Below are 24,588 nucleotides of genomic sequence, written 5' to 3'. Positions count from 1 at the left end.
AAAGCTTGAAACATTAAATAGAAAGATCTTTCCATAGCAAGGCCATTGCATCTACCGTTAGCATTGATGGCAAGGGTCTGGTTGAGAAAATCCCTCTTGTCCACTAAAGGGAAATAAACTTGAAGCATGTTGCCAACAGATATATCAACTTTCTCCAGGAAGAAATGGCACTGATGCTCCTAGACTGGATTTCTCATCCACTAAATCACGCCTGGTATGTTTTAAATAAAGTAACATAACAAATCTTTAATTAATAAGGTTAGCTGGAGCATGGTATGGGATCAGCCTGTTGGAAATTAATTTACATAAGAAAGTTTAATAAATCAGTGTGCCTAAATTTATAACAAATGAAAATACGTTCATGAAAACTAGGAAATTAAATAAGTAGTTAATGAAAATATAATGCAGAAGGTGCTACTATTATGAAGAAAGGAAATATCTCTTATGGTGAGTGAGTATAGAAACTGCTTGAAACAGATGTCCTGACCCTTGACTTCCAATCATCTATCTTTGGGGTGATCTTACAAAAACGATTTGACATCTCTGGGATTCCATCTCCCCATCCTCTACAAAATGAGCATTTTGCCGGTTCTGCAGTAAACAATGGACCCCATTCTCTTTGTTAATGTTAGACAGACTCTAGTCTTTTAAAACTCCCCATAATTTCTCCATTCTAAAAGCCATTCCAAATCTATAGATAAGAGCCCCACAGTCCTTCAGCAGACCATCTGGCTGGCAATATATTATCGTTCAGATGTAAAGAGAAGGTCAAGAGAGGTTAAGTGACTTGTTTAAGGTCATGCATCTAGTTAGTAGGGGTTAAGGATCTGGAACCCAGAACTTTTTGCCACTTTCTGATGCCCCCCTTTTAATACACAGCTCAACCTCTTCATGGAGAGTTGGCTCCATGGCTGCTACAACAGGGTGGGGAAAATGGAAGAACAGATTCTCTCTCTTTGACTGTATGAAAATCACCCACTTTTAGAACACCAAACCACCCATATATGTAGTGGGAATGAAAGTCTGTAGGACTAATATAGATGCCAAGTACCTTACAAATATTTGAGTGTTTGCCTTAGGAAATGAGAAATGGAAAATGAAACTGGCTATAAAGAGAACTCAAAACTGTCTAAATTCTCTCTACAAAATAATTACTAACTTTTAATCTCTGTTTTTTGCAACCTGAAGAATTCATGAATTTGCTTAAAATAAAGAATGGCATGACAAAAACCTCTTTTACTGAAATGGATTAAGTTGAACAGACATGCTTTCCAATATGCTTCTTAATGATGGCAAGCCTTCCAACATATTGGTCTGCCTATGGTACCTGTTCAATAAATATTTTCAAAGAGAAGAAAGAAAAGAAGGTAGAGAGTGTGAGAGGGAGAGAGGTCATTTCTATTACCTGGACTTTCAGTAAAATATAATATTTTTTTCATATAGATTTAAGAAAATAGTCTGCAAGGTACTTTAAGATACTTGGAGACAAGCCTACCTATTCATTCAAAGTGATTTAAATAATTTAGGGCAAGAAACAGTCATGCCCCATCCCTGGGCTCCTCCAGGCTTCTGCACCCCAACACAAAACCTTGTCCACATCAGGGGTTCCAATTCAGATATGAGAGAATTGGGTACTGCCCCTTTGTCAAATTGCAGGGAAGACCCCAGAGCCATTCATAGAAAGGTAAGGGTTGAAGGTGACAGGAATTTCTTGGCTTGGGTCTCTTTCTAGTTAGATGAAGCCAATGCTGCCAAATTAAGTGCAATAATAACTTTTTCAGTGACAATGTTCACACAAAACTCAACATACCTACATGGAAAACCCTGGAAGAGACTACAGATTGAGGATTGGGATGGGGGTAAGGTCAACATTCTTGTTCTGAAGGTGTTGATATATTCCATTCATGGTTTACGTGATATGATATCTCTGGGTTCCCTTGGGAAGCAGCGCATAGTAAGTCAATTGCCAAACTTAGCCATAATGTTCAGTAGAAAAGTAGTTTATAAAATATATAGAAAAAAAAAAAACCTCTGTCAAAGAGCAACATTTTAAAAAATGTTAAAATAGTATTTTTTTAAAATCTTCCACTTCTGGCTTCGGCTCTATTGTGATTCAAACTAATTGAAAATTTTATTTATGCTTTTAAAAACAACCTTAATTATTATCAACAATAATAATACGTGCCATCTAGTTTACATCTATTATGTGCCAGACACTTTGCTTGGCATTTTTAGATCTCATTAATTCATTTGCTTCTCATAACCTCCATTACACAGATGATAAAGAGATTGTGCCCAAAGTCTGAGCTTAGGAACATAGTCTGGTATCAAGCAGATCTAGACTTGAGTCTCAATAGCTGTATAACCTTGGACAAATCTGAACCTCAGTTTTCCTATCAGTAAAATGGGGATAAACACAGTACTAACTTCTTCATAGGTTGCTGGAAAGATTAAGATAAGGCACGTGAAACATTAAGAAAAGTGCCAGGTACATATGTGATCATGCTGCTGGTACCAAATCTGACTTTTCCTCAAAAGGAAATTAAAACAATGGGGTTCAGTGCCATCCTAAGTGGGAAAGGAGGAAAATCATCTTTGGCTCCCATTCCTTTCCCCCCAGGATGTTCATACTAGTGAGATCAGGGCCAAGCGAACTTCAAGGACAGCTAGGGAGGAAAAAATAGAAAGGATATTGTGCCCTTTCTGCATTTCGGGGAAGGATGTGGCAGTTGGAGACAGAAAGTATGAGGGTTTAGGAGGAGGATGTGAAGAGCAAAGGTAATGAGAAGGGTCTTTGGGGAACTTATTTTTAGGGGGAGCCTCTCAACCTGCTCCTAACATCCCCCTCTTCTCTCGCTCACTTTCCTGCAGGCCTTGGAAGCAAAGTCCCCAGGAATGACTGGAAGACAACATTCTGCAGACCCCTCCCACAGGGCACCCCAGGAAGGGCCTTCAGAGCAGCATTTGGAGGTGGCATGAGCTAGCAGCGGCGTGCAGCCCGGTCACTGTCTGATCTGCAGCGGCGTGCAGCCCGGTCACTGTCTGATCCGCAGCGGCGTGCAGCCTGGTCACTGTCTGATCTGGTCAGTCCAGCCGCACAGAGCCCCACACAGGCTCTGGCAGCTCCTTGGCAAAGAAGAAAGCAGCATCTTGCATGTGTGGCTTATTCTGAAAGGAATAATATCTGAGGGATTTGATGGACTCTGACAGGGGGAAGAAGGTAGTGAAAAAGATGGAACAAAGATGCCATTTAAAAATATTGGCTCGTGTTCAGGATTTCGCTATTTTTTACGGCAAGGAGCAAGTAAAAAAAAAAATCCTCCTATTGATGAGTATTTTTCTACAGTCATTACAAGTCAAAGGGCTCAGGGCTTCCGACTTTCCCTCTTGGGAAACCTGTGAGCTCGTCTTCTGGATAGCTTAGAATAGGGCTGGATGGCGAAGGCGAGAGGCTCAAAGGCCCCCAGCAAGCAGCTCTGCCGAGGAACGGGTGCAGGGGACACACTGTGTTTTCAGTTCAGATTCTGTGATCTTTCTGCCAAACAGGGGTTTACAAAGCAAAAACCTCCAGAGAATTCTCATACTTTCTGGCTTATTCTCCTGGTGTTCGTCTTAACAGGAATCAGCTGTTTGCCTTCTCACTTATACAGCATGTTGCTGAGGAGAATTTAGCATCTGGCCTGGCTATTATTAAAAACAAGAACATCCTGCTCTGTTGGGAGAACAGCACCACTGGCAATAAAAGGACAGAGATCATTTGCATTCAGGATTCCAGAGATGTATTTCAGTTCAATATCTGTGCTCCCTCCTTCCACCCCTGCTTTCATTTTAAAATTTCCTGATGCATCCATCATTTGCAGCGTGGTCTACTTTTTTTTTCTGAAACAGGCACACAGAGACAGAGCATGTTTTTTCCTTTCACTGGGAGGCAGGAATGACTGGAGTTGTTCAAACACGGTCCGTTTCTGCAGTTCCTATGATAAAGTTGAACTACCAGAGGAATTTTTTTTTTTTACAACTGCGGAAATGAAAAAGTAAACAAGACTGGGACTGCATTGGTATTTAGGCTCCAGCTTTTTGTTGTTGTTTTTGTCTTTCCCTTTTTTTAAGCCATTGGGCTAGGAGCCTGAAGGGACCATATAATATGAAAAACCCTGAGAGGTTTTATTAGCCAATAAAAAAAAACTGAGCTCCTATTAACCACTTAACTCCTTGCTGAAGTTCAAACTTGCTTTCTCCTTGGATCCTTCTCTCCCTCTCATGCCCACGAGGAATGACGGTTGGTTCACCAATCTTTCCCTGCACAACCTGAGCTCACAGTTTGTGCTCCAGAAGGTGTGTTTGAGAATCGTATGCAATCATAATCTCTGTATTTCTCAGCTGTGAAGCCATAAATAAGATTTCTGCAAGGAGCCAAATGTTCTATGCCCCCAAATCTACACATACAAAGGCTCTTTAAGTACTCTACTAAAAAAGAGTAAAGTCATTGTGATTTCTATGATTTAAATACTAAATGATGGTTAGGGAGAACAAAAGTATTTCTGGGATAAATAATGATCCCACAAAAGGCTCCTCTCCTTTGGGGGCAGAAGAATGAAGGGAAACTCACAGAGAAACAGAAAGTGAAACTGGTCCAACTATTTCACTGCTGTAGATGGATGGAGTTAGGATACACAGGTGACTTTAGGAAAGAAAGAATGTCAAAGGACATTTAAATCCTAACGCTTTTATTAATTGTGCCACAATTCTATGTGTCATGTGGTTTTGTTGTCTGCTTTTTGCTGCTTTTAAATAAATTTGTACCTTTCTATCAATCCATCATCCAATTGTGTTTTGGGTGTTCTTGGTATTCCCATCTCTCAAAAACACCCTTAATTTCTGCCATTATATACTGTATCTCTAATTCCATGGAGCCTACTCTTTCCTATTTCCATTTTCCACATTCGGGTTAACTCTAGAACTTTTGGTCCTCCCAGAGAAATTTCCTAAGGCCACATGAGCCTGTGCGTTTTTGTGTTCTGGTCCCATTTAATGTTACTGCTGCAAGAGCTACTCCTTGAAGGGCTTGTGTGGAAGAATTTTGCCTTTTTGTTAAAAGCATTTTGCTCTATGTCCTTGATTTCTTTATAAGAATAGCAGGTGGGGGAAATTCTTCCCTTTTTATTGGCTATGGAGTGGGACGGAATGACCTGGAAAGAATAGATAGCAATCAAGAACTGGGCTATGTTTGCAATGCTAAAACACGAAGCAAGTTTTGCAGAAAACCCCACTAAGTGGCCTGACATCAATGCAACAAGATAATAAGAAATGAATTAAAATACATTTTGGTAAAAGTTAAATGTGTTTCCAGAGATTTGATCCCTCTGCTTCCCAAATGGCTGAGCATGTCTGAATAGCAGGGCTGGATTGAGTCACAAGCTTTTGAATAAAAGCTTTACAAAAATTACTAAAAACTCCTTAAATGTTAGCTTCTCCCCGCTCCCTTAACTGACATATCAAGGAGCATCCAGTGTCCATTGTCCCAATAACCTATTTGAAGACAAGTAATTGTTTCTTCATCACTTGTGGGATAAAGGCAGTGCTTTTTTTTTTTTTGAAGAATTTGCAGAAATAAGCTGAGGCCAAGAAACACCAAACTCTTGAGTTAACGGGATCTTCCCTCACAGTGGGTGGCTGTTCAGGTATCCATTCCAAACTTCACCCTCCTCCTTCCCTCCCTTCAGGCATGCACATACTTGTGTGCGCATACACATATACACACACATACACACATACACACCACACACATACACACACACCACACACATATACACACACACATACATACACATGCACACCACACACACACACCACACACACACACACCACACACATATACACATACATACACATGCACACACACATCACACACACACCACACACACACATATACCACACACATATACACATACATACACATGCACACACCACACACACATACCACACATATATACACATACATACACACATGCACACACACACACACACACACATATACCACACACATATACACATACATACACATGCACACACCCACACACACACCACACACACACACCACACACACACACACATACACATGTATTACACATTACCCATACACACATATACTTTCATATTAATATATATATATATATATACATATGTAATTACTACTCATACACACATTACTCATAATATATATACATATATATACGCACACACATACTCATACACACATATACTTCATACATATATACACACATACCATACATTATATATTATTATTTTACATTAATGTGATATATATTACATGCTACTAATTTATATATATATATTACACGTATATATTACTCATATTATTAATATTATTGTACCCACATATAGACCATATTAATAAATGTAACGCACACATATGTACACACATATACACACACACACATACATACATACACCACACACAAACACCACACACACACACCACATACACACACATCCCTGGTGTATTACCCTTTGCATCTACAGTGGATCCTTTTCCTTGATAAGTTTTGATTCATAACTTCTGAAAATTTCGTTTCCAAGGCCACCTGATTGAATAGCTACCGCTGAGAAGCCCCTAGGAAGACACAGAGAGGCTTCTCAGGGTCCACAGGAATGGTGGTGAGGAAGGAAAGATTCCCTTGCCTTTGCTCAGAACCCACAGTTTAAATCAAGAGTATCAGCTCTCCACATACTGGTTCCTACCTGGCCTTTCTTAAGCACCTTTTCCGGGCTGGAGGAGAGAGACAATGGAAGAGCCGAGATGGGTTGGGAGCAATCTGGAGTATACCTGGGATACATCGGCCTAGGGTGCAAGCCTGATTCCCAGTACCAATATCTGGACAGCTCAGGTGTTACGAACTCTTGCATGAAGACGTCCTCTCCAGCCCCACAAAAACTGACTAAGGAGTGAATGCATGAGGGGTTGCTTGGGATTTCACAGGTGAGCTGGCCCACACTCGCTACAACTGGAACAGTTGGTTGAGTTGTCCTCTGCTTCCCCAGAAGAACTTAGAGATGATGACAGTGTTATCATAAGCATCCTACCGTTTTAGATACCTCCAAATTGTTGCTTCCTAGGACTGGTCTCTAAAATAATTTTCAAATAGGACCGTGAGGCCAATTGATAGGATTGTTATTGTTAACCGGGTAATCTAGGTACAGGTGGTTGCTTATTAAATCAGGCAAGCCAGTACCTCCATTTCTGCAGTGGCTCTTGGCTAGGTCATTATTGTTTACCAACCATTTCCAGAGGGAATGAAAAATTAACTAATGAAGAGCTGTAGGACCTGCTCTCACTGACTGCCAGTGAGGGCTTCTGACATCCTCCCTTGCCTTTCAGACTGTTTTCAAGTCCCATAAATATAAACATGTGGCTCTTCCACTGCGTCTGTAGATAATAACTTCAGGGGGCTTCCTGTTTACATGGCAATACCCATTTCCCAGCCAAATAAACTCTGTGACAGAGACCTGAGGTGTTTATTGGGCCAGTCCCGGCTGGGATTGAGTTAACAGGAAACACCCACTCTTGCAGAAATGCCTGATGATTAAATATTTGGGGGATAGGGGACACCAGGGGTCAAAAACACTGCAGAAATTGCTTTCTTCTTCCGCCTGTCGTTTCAGTGAGAAACAGGCCATGATAAATCTGGCCAACCAATCCAGGCTTAACAAAGACCCACAGCTGGGCTGTTCACTGGCTGCACAGCCCATGTTGCAGAGAGGAGTGAAGAAGTGCAGACGAAAAAGCCAACAGCAGCCCTCACAATACATCCAAATCTTGGGGTGCCGTCAGGTGAAGGGATGGAAAAGGCTGATGTGTAGCAATCACTGGGAAGTCCCTCAGCCTCTGCCTGGCTACTCTAATTTAATAAACAATGTATTCTCACATCAGTTCTGTCAATAAAGCCTCTAGCTCAGTGGTTCTCAATCGGTGGTGATCTTGCCACCCAGGAAACATTTGGCAACATCTGGAGACATTTTTGATTGTCATAACTAGGGAAGTGCTACTAACATTTAGTGGGTAGAGGCTAGGAATACTGCTAAACATCCTACAATGCACGGGACAGCATCCCTGACACACACACAAAAAGAATTATCCAGTCTGAAATGTCAATAGTGCCAAGATCTAGCCCAACGCCTTTTCATAAACCAAGAAACTGAGACACAGAGGAGTAAAGGGATTTGCCCTAGACCATCCTGCTGGAGAAAACTGGAGACAGAAAGAAAGCCACTGTGACCACTTCCCTTGTGAATGCCCTTTAAAGTCACACAGATGTTTAATTTTTTAAAAAAAATAAATAAATCTACATCCTCAGAGTTGCAGACAAGTTCCCTGGCTTAAGCTCACCCAAATGCTTTCAGGACATTTCCTATTCTTGCAATTTAACTATTTCCAAGATTTCTTAGAAAATAGTGCCAAAGGGTTAGGAATGAGCAGATCTTCAAGGTCTCTAACTCTCCCTATGATGTGGGTCAGCTTGGCCACTGGCTGACCTTCTCTGCACCGTGATTTCCTGGGTCCTTATTTTAGAATTGTGGTGAGCCCAAGCATTCAGAAAGCACAGGACACAGAAAAAGCAACTTTTCTACCCTAGGCCTTCAACCTTATCGCAAGTGGGGGAACTTACCAAAAATAAACAATGGCCAAGGAGAGAAAAAATCTCCAAACTATAGTTATGTTCACTAGAAGAATTCTTCTGAGGCTATAGCCCGCCAGGCCAAGGTCCATTTTTACTCATCCTTGGGCTTTGGGTGACTTTATTTTTAAGAACCCAAAAGAGATGTGGAAAAGAAAACAGACTAGCCTACGTCTGGGCTGCCTGAGATCTTCTGCTGAGAGCCAGAGGTTCACTTGCGGGCTGTGTTTATGTTCCCAGAGATGAGAATCATGAAGCCATCAAGACTGCATCTATACCCCTGATAGGTCCCACAGTTGGAATAAATGGCCTTACTCAAGGTGAGCACTCCTTCCTTCAGACACAAGCTGGTAAGGAAGTGAGTTCACTGCTAGATTCTTTGCCCACCCCTCTCTAGGAATAGGACAAAACAAGACACCGTTTACCAAGATTTTTTTTCTTCTCCCCAGTAATATAGCATCTCTTCTCTTAACAAGCCCTGGCAAATGCCCAGGTGTAAGCAGGAGTAGACATCAGACTAGGGAGAAACCGTGAACAAGAAAAGACCCAAGGTACACACATAACAAAACCAAAAAAGCCATTTTATTGAAAATTAAATTCAAACTTCAAATTAATATTACAATCATGAGAAAAATGCCAAATAATTCAATTTACAGTTGCAACATACAATACAAATAGTCCCTTTGAAGTTAAGAGTAAACTCATCCACAATCATGACCTGTGGCACAAAGCGGAATTTTTACAATATGTGCATGGAAAGCAATTCTTGGGCAATAGCAATTGGAAAAAATAAAAAGGAAAGCTTGTATTTACACAAAATGCTACAAATATTTTTGTTCCACAGAAACCTAAGAATGGTAAAGCATATCCAAAAGAAATGGAATTTTATTCAGAATACCTAAGAAATTATTGTAAGTTATGGTTTTGGCTGATATATTTCAAAGTACTGCATTAAAAAGCAAACAGTTATTTGTAAACATGAAGTAAACAAACATCTAAAAAATTCTCACACAGAAAATATTTTTAAAATGCATTCGTTTTCTAAAAACAACAAATTCAAGGTTTGGAAGAATTATCTTTTATTATTGTTCTTTCAAATACCATAGGTATAATGGTTACTTTTGCTAATGCTTCGTGTTTCCATGTATTAACCTGGAGTCTGGGCAAGTCCCTTTCCTTGGAATGGAGGGAATCCTTAAAGCCGTACACACATCTCCTCCCTTCTGAATTTATCACAGATGGTCCCTAATGGTGTGGACTTCTCTGCTCATTTTGAAAGGGCCCTGGCAGGGGAGAGGCGGTGAGACCATCTAAAGAGCAAACGATAGTTAATCTGTCGAGTTTCTCAGTTCCAAGCTGAATGTTATTCCACTAATCTAAAACCAAAGCTGTGGTACCTGTTCTGGAACTCTGACATGGGTTAAAATTTGTGAGACAACTGAAATGGATAAAAATGTGGCTGCGTTGATCACACTATACATTCCAGCAATGTTTGTGCTACATAGAGAAGCACGCTATTTTAATTCCCAGGCACTAGCACATGGTTCCACAGTAGTAGTAAGACTTTGCTTGGGTCTTGAAATCACAAATCAAACACATGACCCAGTGCAAATTAAGGGTTCAGTAAAAAAAAAAAAAAAAAAAAAAGAAGAAAAACAAAATTTTAATTCCTAGACCGAAAAAGGGCAGAATTTGTTCTAAGAAATGTGAATTACCCCCATTGGGGTGGTTGGAGTGAGGGTGGAGGGAAGAAGTGCTTGAATTTTTCCCAAGGAAAAAAAGCTTCTAAAGTGTTTCTGGGTTGCTGCCTGCAGCCACTATAGTAACATTTCAACACAAAAGCGTCCCTAAAGTCACTCGGTATGTGTACTGTAAACTTAAAAAAGCCCTTTTAACATTACAAAATAATGTACAAATATAGTACCTTTTTAATTAAATAGGATGCAGCTGGCACTGGTGGTAACATTTTTATGTCAATTAATTAAAATTGAAATGTGTAACCAGACACTGGCTTTTTTAAGTGCTGCTGAAACAAACACATATTTTACACTTACAAATAAATGGACAGTGGTGTGCTTCAAGCTACCACACACAAACAATAAATAGTATCAATTACTACTTCCATCTTACTTAAGTAATAGAAAAGTGGCTTATTTATCTAAGCATACTTGGTATACAGCCTTTAGAAGGCAAAGTGTTTTGTTTTCCCATCCATTTTTATTAGAAGGAGTCAGGATGAATTCCAAGGGAGACTCCCAGGCAGGAAGCACAGGTCCAGCTGCCCCACACGCTGTCCTGCAATGCTGGGTGGCCTAAAAAGGTGGGTTTGAGAAGGACCAGAGAACAAGGGGGCCGTTAGGGGTTGAAGGCAAATCTCTGCTAAATTCTGCTTGGGTGGGTGGAGGATTCCAATGAAGGGACCCTGACTTTTCAGGGAGGACAGCAGGGATTGGCCTGGTGGCGTCATTAGACGATCCTTGTTTAGATTAAGGATTTGCACTTGGAAATCTGCCATGTGACTGCCAGGAGTGGTCAAAGTGCATGCCACAGAAGGGCTCTAGCTCAAATTCGTACACAGTAGTAGACACCAAACTCCACACACCCTTGCCCTCCTTGGCCCTCCATTGTAAGAAATACAAATGTCAAAGGCTGTCTGTAGGTCCCCACGGGCCATATGTCCTCTCAGCTCAGCTACCTGCTGGAACCTGGCTGCGTCTTCAGAGGACCTACTCCCAAAAGACAGTGATGTCATTCTGCTCCTCTAAATGCAAATTCTGTGGAAAGTTGCCAGTGGGGCCTTGGGTAAGGTAGATTGGGCTTCCCCTGATGTGTTGTTTGGTAAGGCTGGTTAGTTAAGAGTCCCTAGTGCAATTTTGCTCTCCTGTACTAGGTGTCTCATAATTGATCTTCTATCCACATGTGTGGCTTTAAGCTGACTATGTCTTTGCTATGAAGCCTGGCGATTTAGAGTTTTGCTTAACTATGAAACCACAGAACATTTTTCTGTAGTTCAATGATTTACTTGTGCTTGTCTTTTTAATATGACAAGAGTCATAATTACCCCAAAGAAATTAGAAAACCACATCACTCCAGCATTTCATGCTGATAAAGGGCTAAAGGTTGTTTTATAAATCCCTAATTATTGCTTTAAAAGGCAAAGCTGTGTTAGAGGCATTCAAAGATCTGAAAGAACTAAACATAACATTTCCTTCATACATCACAAAAACAATCTATATCTAAAATGTTTGGAGATGGAAGTATTTTTTAAAATCACATTGTGCCTGGATGAACTGAAATTGCTTAGCAATATTTCAGATATGGCTCTAGACCACTGAAGAAATTTGTTATTTAATAAAGAGCACTTTTAGAGACCGAAGTCAACATATCAATACACTAAGAAATGTTTCAAGGGTCCAAATGTCATTAAATAATTATAAATATATCTTTAAAGTTATATGACCATTCACGTTAGCAAGTTACCTCAGATTTTACACATATTCATAATTTAAAAAAAAAGAAAACAAATAACACATAGCCAAACGCAAACACTATCTATACCAGTATGGCTATAATAATGTATTGCCATTTTCAGTTTTGCATAAAAGGAAAAGGCAGGTTTTAGGGATGGGATTTATTTTTGGTTCAGTGGGGAAAGGGGAGGAGGAGTGTTAAAAAAAAAAAAGTAAAATAAAATAATCTATCCTGATCAGTTATTTTTGAAGTCACTTTCTTAGAGCATGGAAAAACAAACAAACAAACAAAAAAACGAACCCAACAGTTCAGATGAGGACCTGCAGCATGTCTGAAAGCAGAAATTGGAAGAGTTATTCTGAATGATGGTACTGTGATGGAAGCGTCCATTCTACCTCATGTCCCTTTAGTGCACCTCAACTGGTTTTGTAAGCTGTCTGTGGAGGGCACTGGTCCATACACAGCTGCCACTGTGAGGGTGTGAGGTTTCAGAGCACAGAGAGGAAGTGGCTTTGCTCTTCTCCCTCCTGAACCTGGAGTCCACCTCTCTGAATTGGCATATGAACAGGTTATTGATGATAACAGACCAAACGACAAAAACAAAAATACCTTTTCCCTTCTTTGTTCCTTTGTAAAAGTACATCTTAAATAGTAAACAATCTGAAGCTCAATTGCGATTGTCTCTCTTGAGCCTTCTGCTTCTCAATATCTACCCTCTTATGGCTGCAAGACCATGACTGAGTGAATGAAAAATCTTCTAAAAAATAGGCACTTTGTAGAGAGCTAATCGATATACATATATATGCACTCTCTCTATATATGTATATATTGATACGTGTGGGATGTGGCCCCCAGATACCACTGGGCCACTGCTGAGGAATTTCAATATGGTCGCCAAACAGATTCATCCATTCTGCCACTAGAATTCAAAACAGTTGGGGAACTGCTGTGGCTTCCATCAGCGTCAACACCATCATTCTGGTTAGGCAAATTTGGATTTAATAGCGTGCTGCCATTCGAGGTGGTGGTGCATGGCGGAAGCATTCTGGAAGGAGACCGGTCTCCCCCCGGCACCATGGGAAACTGATAGGATCCTGACGAAGTGCCATAGTAGAGATATGGAGTGCTGCTGGTCTGGAAGGGTCCACTCTGGCTTTGGGAAGAGCCGGGGTAGGGTGGTGGCAGGTAGGTGTGGTAGTGAGTGGTGGCGGACATACCGAGGGACATGCCTGAGGTGACTGGCGGGGTGTAAGTAAAGGTGGCTGGATAGTGCATTCGTGGGTTGGAGAAGCGGCTCTCAGTGAGGGATGAAATGCTTGGGAACTGCCTGGGGTCTGAAAAAGGGCCCAGTTCTGAAGCACCTAAAAATTATAACAGAAGATGGAGGGAAAAATCTGTAAATATCAATTAAAATAATGATAGAATTGTTACAAGAAAAAGAAAAAAAAGAAAACTTTAGCTTTCCCAAAAAGGAACAGCAAGTCACAAACAGACCTTCAAATGCACCAGTCACTTTACAGTCTTTTTTCCCCCACTTTGTAGTCTTAACAGCATTGATCCTTAAATTTTTCACCCCAGAGAATCCCAGAGGGCTTTAAAAACCCACATGTGTGCCAGGTCAGTGTGTAAACCAACCCAACACTCTGATCACGTAGGTTCACTCACCAGACTTTAAGACCAAATCCTCATGGATTTTTTTTCTCTTTTTGTTTCTCGTTGCACTTTAGATATTTGAAGTCAAATTTTTACTAAGTCAGACAGGTTTATTTTCCTCAACTCAATATAAAGAAATTCCAAAATAATGTCTTATTGTTATTTACTCTTGGCAGGCTCCTTCATCAGGAAGGAACATCAAAAAGATAGCTTATCATGTTCCTATCATTTCCTTTAACGCCTTAAAGGAATTTAAAATCTTGTCAGAAGTCTCATCTTAGCAACAGTGAAATCAAACCAGAAACTCATAACTTCTCTGGGGGTGGACAGGGAGGGTCATAAGCTACTAGATCAGTCGGTTTTGAAAGTGGGAGTTAGGAGGCACAAGGGGGCTTGGTACCTTAGGAATCACTGCATTTCAAGTCTTGATGGGAGACTTGTGACCTGATTTAGGCCAGGTGCTGACAGTAGCGGTTGCGAGAGGCTCGCTGCCTAGGGGAGATTAAGAGGAGGGCACTCCCCACCCGTCTCCCAGGCCCCAGCACCACATCCAACAGAACGAGCTTCAAGTCAACTTGAAGCAGTAACCTGAAGGCAAAGATGGTTTTCCCCTAAAACGTGAAGCCCTTCACGTCTAAAGCTAACGGTAGGCCTCCTTAATAGATGTTTCTGGTGCCGAACTTATGAAACCACCGTTATACACCATTTCATGTGGAAATCAGTTTTCTGAAATGCTACAATCTTGTAGTTGTGATCTTTAAAGACTGGGTTTATTATTTTTCTAGAATTGACAGAATTGTGACAAGCCCTTTTCTAATACCAGTATTCTTGTTAAGATATTGATCCCTTCTAAAATATTTTGATTATTCGGATCTCATATATTTGTTTTCCCTACAGCTTTTAGCTATAAAGGAAAGCACTAAACAATTCTTGAGGACTTTAATGAATGGGTATTTCTTCACCTCATTTTTATTCAGACCTTGTTCTCGGATATTACAATGTTTATTAAGGGAATAATCCGAACACTTTTCTTTAAGGGTGCTGACTGAAGGTTGTTAATTTTTGTTAAAATGCACACTGCTTATAATCTTCATAAAATGCAAGGGTTAAGTGCCATGATGTGCATTTGTAATATAAAGTGACTCTTTAAAAGCAATATATAGTTAACAAAATTTACAAATCGGACAGTAACAACCAGACAGCCCAACCCAGCCCAGCCCTGCCCAGCCCAGCAATTGTTAAAAGTCTCACCTGCCTGGCTCTTCTTACTGAGAGTGGAAGGCCAGAGGCAGAAGTCAGAGGTGGCAGTGTCATCATCTGTAAAATGAGGGGGATGAGCTCTAAGTTCCCTTCCAGCTCTAATGTTCTATGACCATGAATTCCAAGAGAGAAGGAGAAGCAACAGCCTTAGGGGAGGGGTAGACAGAGAGGTTCCCATGCCTCATTAGTATTTTTCCAGAACCCGCAGGCCCATAAGCAGAGGGTAAAAGCTAGGGAGCAGCTTCTAAGGCCAGAAGCAAACACTTTCAAGATGAAGAACCAAAACTGACATAGCCCAGGCAGTCACTCTCTGCTTTTTATAAATTCTTCCATCCTCAACTAGCCTCTACCTATTCCTCCCCAAAACGAAATTCTGACAAGCTTAAGTTTAAAAATGTGGAAGCAGTGATTACGACAGAATCAGAAATGGGAGCAGATGCGCCACAACATCTCCCCCGCCCAATGCTTGTGCCCTGCCTCGTACAATACAGAGGCCAAATGGAGGCCACAGCTGTTCCTCAGGCAGCCTCTGCATTGCAGGGCATCCAGGTGACCTTGAGCTGGCAGAACTAATAGCGATGGGCAGGTCACTTCTGTATGCATTAAGTTCAATAGTTAGATCATATAAGAAAAACCAGAATAATGTGAACAGTGTGTATCAGAAAGAAGTCGTACTTAAAACCCCAATGTGTGCCCCCTTCAGAAGCATGGAGTTCACACAGACACGTTAATGTAAAAACTGCTTATCAGGTGTATTTGTACTTAAAATACACTGTAGTAATAATTACAATTCCGTATGGTTTCACTTATTTTGATGCAGAAACCTCATTAAAACTCTTTATGTGGGGCCCTGGCAGTAAACTCCAATATGGTTTTGAATTTACTCCTCCCCCCTCCTTCCTCCCAATTTTACCTGATACATTTTGCTGATGTTTTTATTGCCCATCACATGCCAGGATCACTGTACCTTTTTGGTTTATAGATGCTAGCTAACACAAATTGACATTCATTTTTCAATTAATGAGCTCTGGTTATGGTTTATAGAAAACAATGCAACAAATTTCCGCTAGGTTTACAGTATTTTAACCAATCACTTCTAGGCATTTGAGTCTTAATGTCTTGAGAATGGACTCTTTCTTGACAAAGAGCGCTAATGTTGACTTGAAAGGGATTATAGGATGATTTTTCAACTTACAAACAATAGAATTTTCTGGAATTTGTTTAGTCATTTTATGTTACCAAGAAATGTTCCTGAAACATGTTGCAACATGTTCTGTAGGAAGAAATAGCAGCAATTTGCTCTAGTACCACATGAGATCCCTTATAAAATAATCACAATAGGGTGGTGGCAGAAACATTAAACTTAAAGACTATAAACTCCTTCCTAATCTTCAATTTTTAAAATAACAATTGTTACAGAAGCAAATAATAGCATTAAATTTTCTTTCATTGAATAAGGTTGTGTCTTTGCTTCTAATCTCTGTTTTGCACATGAACTCAGGTTTTCTTCTAGAACCCCTTCTTGGGCTCTTTTGACATTGTATCCTAAACTAGTCATATCTTGTGTCACCAACCACATTGAAGCCACAAACTTACAAACACAGAACTGGATATTACATCAACTAAAGTAAGCAAAATGTAAATTTGACTTATTAAGAGTCCACATTATGAAAGCCTAGAGTTCTAAAAGTAGTGCAACCCCAATCTGATTTTATAAATATAAAACCAAAGCTCAGCCACTCCCCCAGTGATACGCCTGGTACCCTCAGAGCTCCCAAGAGCCCGTTTAAAACTCTTTTTTTTTTTTTTTTTTTTGAGACGGAGTCTCACTCTGTCACCCAGGCTGGAGTGCAGTGGCCGGATCTCAGCTCACTGCAAGCTCCGCCTCCCGGGTTTACGCCATTCTCCCGCCTCAGCCTCCCGAGTAGCTGGGACTACAGGCGCCCGCCACCTCGCCCGGCTAGTTTTTTTTGTATTTTTTAGTAGAGACGGGGTTTCACCATGTTAGCCAGGATGGTCTCGATCTCTTGACCTCGTGATCCGCCTGTCTCGGCCTCCCAAAGTGCTGGGATTACAGGCTTGAGCCACCACGCCCGGCCCGTTTAAAACTCTTGACTACAACTTACTGGATAGATAAAGGTGGTTTGGAGACATTTTTAAAATAGCAAGGAATAACTTGCACAAATCCATTCTTTTTGCTGTTATCCATGTTATCTCCTCCATATACAAAGTACATTCGGCTATGAGGCTTTGCTGAACAGTGGAGAAGTTGAGAGTGCTATAGCCAACACTAGATGACTTGGTGCTAAGAGTTTTAAAATGGTATGTGCCTACATCTGGGGGTTCCTGGGGGACTGCCAGGAGTTACTAGAAGCCCAAGATAATCATTGTGCATTTTCCCAATGGGCTGGTTTTACTCAGCTTGGGGAAAATAATACACTACACAATAAACACGAATATGATGTGGAAGAGAATGCAACATTTACGTGAATTTTTAGTCAAAGTCAAATAAAAAATCACCTCAACAAAAATTTTCCACTTGTACAGCTTTAGGCTATGCTCCCAGATCCCCTAAGCTACTCCAATATTCCATTATGCTAGTTGAGGAACTCTGATGGAAAAGTCTAAACTCCTAATTTACTGCTTAGGTAATGCAAATCTAACCCCTGTTTGACAAATAGGAAGGGTGATATCTAGAGAAAGGAAGCCATTTACTCAATATCACAAAATCACAGCCACAGCTAGACAGACCTCTCTGACTTCTAACAAAGGGTATGCGATCTTAGTTACCCTTAAGGAATCTGGTTAACATGATCACAGATCTATCCACACACACACACACACACCTCTGCTATCTTAGAGGTTGGTTTGCCTAAATGAAAAATACTTAAAATATCTCAAAATACTTACATTGACTCTTCTGCTGCCTAAGTGTTGCCCCAGTGAGAGTTCCTCTCTTTGGGATATTATTAACAACTCTTTCAGGCCTTGTTGATCTAATCTGCTAAATAATGGGCAATTAGTTTAGTTGCTCAGGGCAATATGTGAATGAGACCAAGGTCAAGGGTATGATCCCCTTAGGACCTGCTGGCTTCCTACAGATGCATTTCATTCCAAAACTGCTGTCTACACCCCTAGCCAAAGCCAAACAGCTTGCAAACAAATGTAGCTGTCATAAAGAGAGCTGCAAGAACTTTGCTCATTAAAATAGTAACGGTAGTGGCAGCAGCAATTTTTCACAACCTAATATACACAGGGAAGAATATATTAATAAAATTTCCATGGAGTGCAAATAAAAATAAAATCACTAATAAAAGTAAAAACATCTTTCTCCTCCTCCCAAGGTCTATGAGGGAAAAGGAAATAGCCTCTCTTTACCCAACTAGGTTTCTTGGTCTTCAAGTGGAAAGTGTGTGAAACCAAGATAAGGGGGAATCAAAGAGAATGTCTGATCTCCAATTTTCAGGGCCTGCAATCCTCCACGTGGCATCTTTCACACACTGCTTTCCAATGCTGCTTATCCTGAGTCAGGTTTGGCTCCCACTGAGAGTAGCTGTGGAGGGTAGAGATGTGTCTGATACTTTTTTGCCTCCCCTAACAGTCACACCTGTGTTTGACATTTGGAGGCCTTTACCAAGGCCTTTACTTTAACATACATTTTCTCATTGACTAGGCCCCCAATAAATAATGGTTGGTTGATGGAAAATGGGTAAGGTGATCTCTAGAACAAAAAGAAATTGGAATTTGAGCAAAATAACATACTAGGTACTTGCCATTGGGGCTGTCAGCTGGGAAACCCCATGCCCCATGTCCTCTTGGCCTCTGTGCGGTACATTCACACATCCCTGTGGAGCAGGCAGGTCGGGGCAGAAAAAAAGGAAGGGGAGTCTTGAATCCAGACTGAACATATGTTGGCATATTCAGAGTCCTCTGCCCACTTTATGTGAGGGGATAAAGGTACAGAATGAAAAGCCGTCATACTTCTCAGCAATGAGGTGTTAACTTCAAAGCTTCATTGGGGCCTTTTAAATGGTAGGAGTTATTGCTTCAACAAATCTCAAATGAATCCCAAGAACGTTTTATTAACCCCTCTCAGAGTTCTTTCTACTGGAACATGTAATACACAAGACCTACGTGGAGCTGCTCTCCCCTGGTAACCAAGAATCTTCTCCCCCTTTTAAATGTTTTGGCTGCCCCCTTACCAACAGCTCTATTATTTAATTTCCTATTTTACTTCTGTTCCAATAGCATTTATTTTCTGTATCACTCTTTTGCACCCTTACTCACTCTCTTACTGAATTACTAGCTGTTTCTTAGTCTGTTTTCTCCAACTATAAAGTCAGCTTTGGATGGCAAAGAATATGTTTTCCTCTCATAGCCCTCTCAGAACCTAGTACATTGTAAGAGGTTAAAATGAAAAAAAATGTGGGTGCATGGTTAGATGGATAAATGAATACATAAATTAGTCTAAGGATTGGGAACTCTGTATAATAACTCTGTACAGTTTTAACACAAAAGAAAAAGATATGAAAAGCATTGAGCAATGCTGACATCAAACCTAAAATGTAACTCAAATACACTCCATACTTATAAAACCTTGTAAAACTCTCCTTAAAGAGCATTCAGAGCTATTCCCAAGCATTATCGCATCACTTGACCTCACATTGCAGACAGGAGCCCCCAAAACAGCAGTTGACACTAGTAAACGGATGCCTCTGGTTTGTTACCACTGTTATTTCCTCTTCAGTCCCAGCACCTGTCTTGCCTCCCAGCCAGTATCTGGGTGTAGATCCACACTAGGGAGCCCCGGGGAGACTAGATGAAGGGGAAAGAGGGCCAGGTCAGAAACGCATGGCCTGCTGTTAGGTAAGCATACTTGTCCTTCCTCATGATCCTGGGTTAACTGCTGCCACTAAGATCATAATCTTTGAGTGAGTAGCTTAAAGGAACAGAGAGTGAAACTAGCATCTTGTTTGAATTTTTAGACTAGTATGCAGAAGCAGAAGTCAGAGTCATCAAGAATCGTAGATGAGTTCCATAGATGAATTTTATAGACACGGAAGCCTGCAGGCATGGTAGATCTGAGCGGTAACACGAGACTCCGACACGATTCTCCGTCCCAGCTCCAGCATTCTATTCTACCTCTGCACCCTGACAGAGCATGCAGGGTGCAGAGGAAAACACAGAGGGTCTGCCTTGAGCTTCTTGAGATCTGTATTCTATGAAAACACACACGAAAAGGGAAATTTTTCCACTTACTGCCTTTTTAAGTCACACAGGCAGTAGGGCCTTAAAACAAGAGTGTATTACCCCTTACTCAAGCATAGGCCAGCCACCTTTCAAAAGGCATATCTGAGCAATTCTGTAATGAAGGAGTGAAAAGGAAGGAAGCTATGTGCATATTCAGAGTCCTCTGCCCTATTTCAAAGTCATATCCCACTGCTCCTCAGCATGGCCCCTCTTCCTGGTGGAGTGATATATACTCAGGACACTCAAGGGAGCTTTGCCCATGCTCTCCACAGCACCCATGGCTTTCCCCCTTCTCTCTGTCAGACCAAGGTAAGCAAGCACTGTCTTCAAATCTCACCACTACATAAGGATTTCCTGGGCATACAAATTCTTACCATAACATTTCATTTATCAAACAAACCTTGGACATTTATGTAGAGAAATCTTACTGCTGCACACATTTCTAAGTATTATCATTGGTTTTAGATAAGAATTTTCATTTTCCAACTAAAGAGGAAGCAAATTAAGAGTAAGAACGACATATCCAGATCCCAGCTAATACATAGTATGGTGCTGAGAAGACAGATGCTTCAAAAAATTTTGCTAAGCAGATGAATTACTACCAAAGTCTCAAGCAGGCAAGCATGACAGAGGTAGAAATGCTATATAAACATTATCCAAAAGTCAAATGTAGACTATATGCAAAATATTACTTTGCATTTTCCACACTGAGGTTCTAAGAGACCAATTTTCTAAATTTCCCGGAATTTCTCCCCTCACACTAAAAAATGATCAACTATCCATCACTAACTTAATTTTACTTTTCATTTCATTAGATGATAATTAGGAAAATGTACCATATATGGAAGACATGCAATGGATCATCCTGATGGAGAAGAAAGCAGCAAAATGAGATTGTGAAATCATTTTAAGATAATGAAATGACCAGCAAACTCCATTCTTTTGTAAAAGAGAGGGAAAGTGCCTCAACTATCCAGTCTAAATATTTGTTTTCTGTGTTGTAATGAATTGTACTTTTCCACTGCACGCTCAGAAATTCTGAAAGAACTAGCTGATCCTAAGGCTAAGAAAGTATGTTATGCTGAAGGAAAAAGAGAGAGAGGAAAAAAAAAAAACTGGCAATTTTCAGAAAATTCAGCCATTCCTTAAACCCACCCAAATTTTGAGGATATTGTTGGAAGAATATATTTCCTTTTGTAAAGGGAAAGGGGGCAGGCAGTAGAAGTGTGAGTGAGTGTGTATGCATACAGGGAGGGAGAGCAAGGGAAGGAAGGAGCCAAAGATGGAGGGGGAGAGAAAAGGGAGGAAAAATGAGAGAGATCTTCCTGCTAGGCCTTGATTAAGAACTTTTTAAATCCTAGGAAGGGTGGATAGTCTTTGAAACCAGATCCGCTGCAGGAAGGAGGCCAGCACCCAGGACACCGTGTCTTTCAGAAGGGGCCACCCACGGTGCCGTGGCAGTCATATGACTGCCCTGTCACATCCTGAAGCCATTTCCAGCCCATGCACACGTCTGTGCTCCCATTTAGAGAGGATGGGATATATTGGGAACACATATGGAAACACTTTCAGAGAATCAGTTTCCATGAAATTCATAATGAGCCAAGTGGCTTCAGATGTGGTTGCGTTCCTCCGATTAGCCAGCAAAAAAAAAAAAAAAAAAGGAAAAAAGGAGGAAAAAAAGGGACAAATCCACCCTTTCAGACCTTATTTCAGTTTCAGAAAAATTAAAAACCACTAATGACTTATGGCTACCAAAACATGGAGAGAAGGAACTAGGAAAAACGAGGGAGAGAGGTTTAAAAGTGATAGCCTTTCCCTTCTAAAAACAACAGTTTCAATATCGGTAATCTTACCTTAAATCAGAGAGAGGCTTTCCTGCGATGATATCTGCCTAGAGTGGCATAATTAATTTTCTGACATCTTGGCAGGAGGTTGTGCGCATGTGCAAACGAGGGGGTGGGAGGTGGCGGGGAGATGGCGAGCGAGGCAGAGGCTGCAAGACCAACCCTTATTTGATAACATATGTGGTCAATTAAGATTATTTTAAAAATTGCAAACTAAATGATAAATTGTTCCTAAGTAAATCTTTCAAAAAAAAGCCAGAATTCAGACAGGACAGCCTGGTATTTTCCTGTGGCCTGCGCTAGTGGTAACTTGGGCTATATTAAAAGCAGAAATTTATGAACTGGTTGAGATGTTATATATTAGACACCAAAGCCTAACTGATAGGAAGGCATGAAATACAAGAAGTGGACAAATGGAGAAAGGTTTTTAAAGAGGGACGTTTAACTGATATTAGTAAGTTAAAACATTATTTTTGTATTAAAACAAAAACATACATATTCTAAAATAAAATTCACATACATTCTCAGATAAAACAAGAGACATGAAAATATTCTCCTTAGGGGACTTGGGGTTGTTTTGGGTTATGCCAGAAGATCGGGGAGAGCAGGGGTAGTGAAGGAGCCCTTGAGTTTCCTTTGCCCTTTGAGGCGCTCCCGTGGAAAAATCTGCGCGGCGTTTCTTTCAGGCTTGGTAGCAAGCCTGAAGCCCTGGTGCAGGAATGTTCTGACTTGAAGCTGCTTGATGATGGGCTGGGAACTAGAACCGTCTATTGCTTAATAGACGAGTTAGTTGCTTAGTTCCCTAACCATATGAGTCCTATAAGTGATGGAACAGCCACAGCATCCCATCGTGTTAGCAAAAATTGACTAAAAGAGTGGCTAACCAAACAACTGGGATTCCACGGCTCAGATCTGCAGAAGCACTCGATTGAAGCACTCCCACTGCCATTTTGTCATTAAATCCTCTGTGAGGTAGCAAAGTCACTGGCTGTAGTTTATGAATGGCAAACTTAAACTCAAAAAACAGTGAAAAAAAAAACATCGAAGTTACAGATCAGTACATGGTGGCCCACGACCCGGCCCCAGACTTGTGGGGGCTTTGCTGCCACTGTCTCCCCTAGGGTGCAGGAATTTGGGGTCATTTTCATGTGAATTCTACCAGCCTGGCCATGGCTACCAGGAAGGCGATGATGAAAAGCATTCTGACCAATTATCACTGACAGCCCTGGGGATGGAGGTGGAATGGGAGGCAGATGCATTCACTTATTTGCCATGCTTGACCCAGCCCCAGAATTCTGATATTGTCTTTACCACTGGCATTCTGAATGATATGAAGCAAATCATGTTTTATATTCCTTAGTCTCATTGCATGAGACACTTGTAAGCAGGAATTGGTAACAGTACACAGCAAATAGCCAACATTTCCATCCTAAAAGGGCATTCCTCCCTACCCGTACTATTTGAACTAGTAAAGCCAGAGAAGAAAGAAACCGAACAGATTGGGTCTCCAAGCTAGAAAATACATAAATTGAGAATCAAAATCCTGAAATTCACGATCAACCTCACACACCTAACTGCAGATCCAGTCAAACTCTTCTGGGAAAAAAAAAAAAAAAATACCGTGACTGAGAAGAGAGATGCTGATTGAGGTAGGAAAAGACTATGAAATGGATAATCACAACAAAGTCCACTGTTTTCAGATAGAGTTTGAAGAGTTCTAGTCGGACTCTGCTTCTTAAAGTAGGACTCAAGCTGCTCCTTTAAATCTAAAACCTACCTAATCTAAGACTACACCTGTAACCGAGACTAGCACTGGTCCAGGAGAGACGCCAGGGAAAAGGAAGAGTCCACTGCAGGCAGCGGCTGCTTTCAAGTCCAAATCACACAAAACCTGACAAGCTGGGGGCACTATTTTTTCAAAAAAAAAAAAAAAAAAAACAATTTCCCAAAATAGATCTCAAAAGGCTTGGTGCCCAGGTGTGGTCCAACAGCCCTGAGGCCATCCTAGGCTTTAAAGCACGTGGCTCAAATTGCCTAATGCCCCTAGACCTAGGACTTGAACCAGATTACTAAGTGCTGTTCAATCTCTAAAATTCAGCTCTAAAAGATACAACTACCCCAGGCCTAACACAATCCATATTAATCTAGGATCAAAGCCACAGGCTTCAGCCTCAAACTGTATGGTGCGAGGACCTATGCTTATTTTTGCCCTTTCTCCCTCTACAGTCAGATGCAGCCACTTACCTGTTGCCCCAGTGGAGGCCTGGGCTGACCATGCCCTGGGAGGGGTTCCTGCCCCAGGAGGAAATACATAAGGGGCTTCCGGGTTGTGACAGACGCTGGCTTTACATTCGAGGTTCACTTTGTGTGTTGCATCTTCTGCTTGGGTGGTTTATCTGGCTTCCTGAATC

At 41.0% G+C, this 24,588-nt stretch overlaps 1 protein-coding gene across 7 annotated transcripts in view; it reads right to left on the bottom strand.

The window, feature by feature from the left end:
* The window catches only part of RUNX2 (RUNX family transcription factor 2), a 335,124-nt gene that overhangs the window by 105,429 nt on the left and 205,107 nt on the right, over nt 1–24,588 (bottom strand). For 2 of the 7 annotated variants that reach the window (XM_003897680.4, XM_021936733.2), the window contains 2 exons: nt 15,072–15,137; nt 9,259–13,528 (listed from right to left, as the gene is read on the bottom strand). The exons of 4 other annotated variants lie outside the window; for them this stretch is intronic. In XM_003897680.4, the coding sequence (XP_003897729.1) occupies nt 13,050–13,528; nt 15,072–15,137 (545 nt within the window). In that variant the 3' untranslated portion in view covers nt 9,259–13,049. Of the gene's footprint in view, nt 1–9,258; nt 13,529–15,071; nt 15,138–24,588 lie in introns of those variants that run through there. One more of the 7 variants, XM_003897679.4, reaches the window with a different exon arrangement.

The sequence above is a fragment of the Papio anubis genome, chromosome 6 (assembly GCF_008728515.1).
Source record: "Papio anubis isolate 15944 chromosome 6, Panubis1.0, whole genome shotgun sequence".
In the NCBI taxonomy this organism is placed as follows: Eukaryota; Metazoa; Chordata; class Mammalia; order Primates; family Cercopithecidae; genus Papio; species Papio anubis.
Note: the sequence above shows the minus strand (reverse complement) of the source record. Positions and strands in the feature narration are given on the sequence as shown.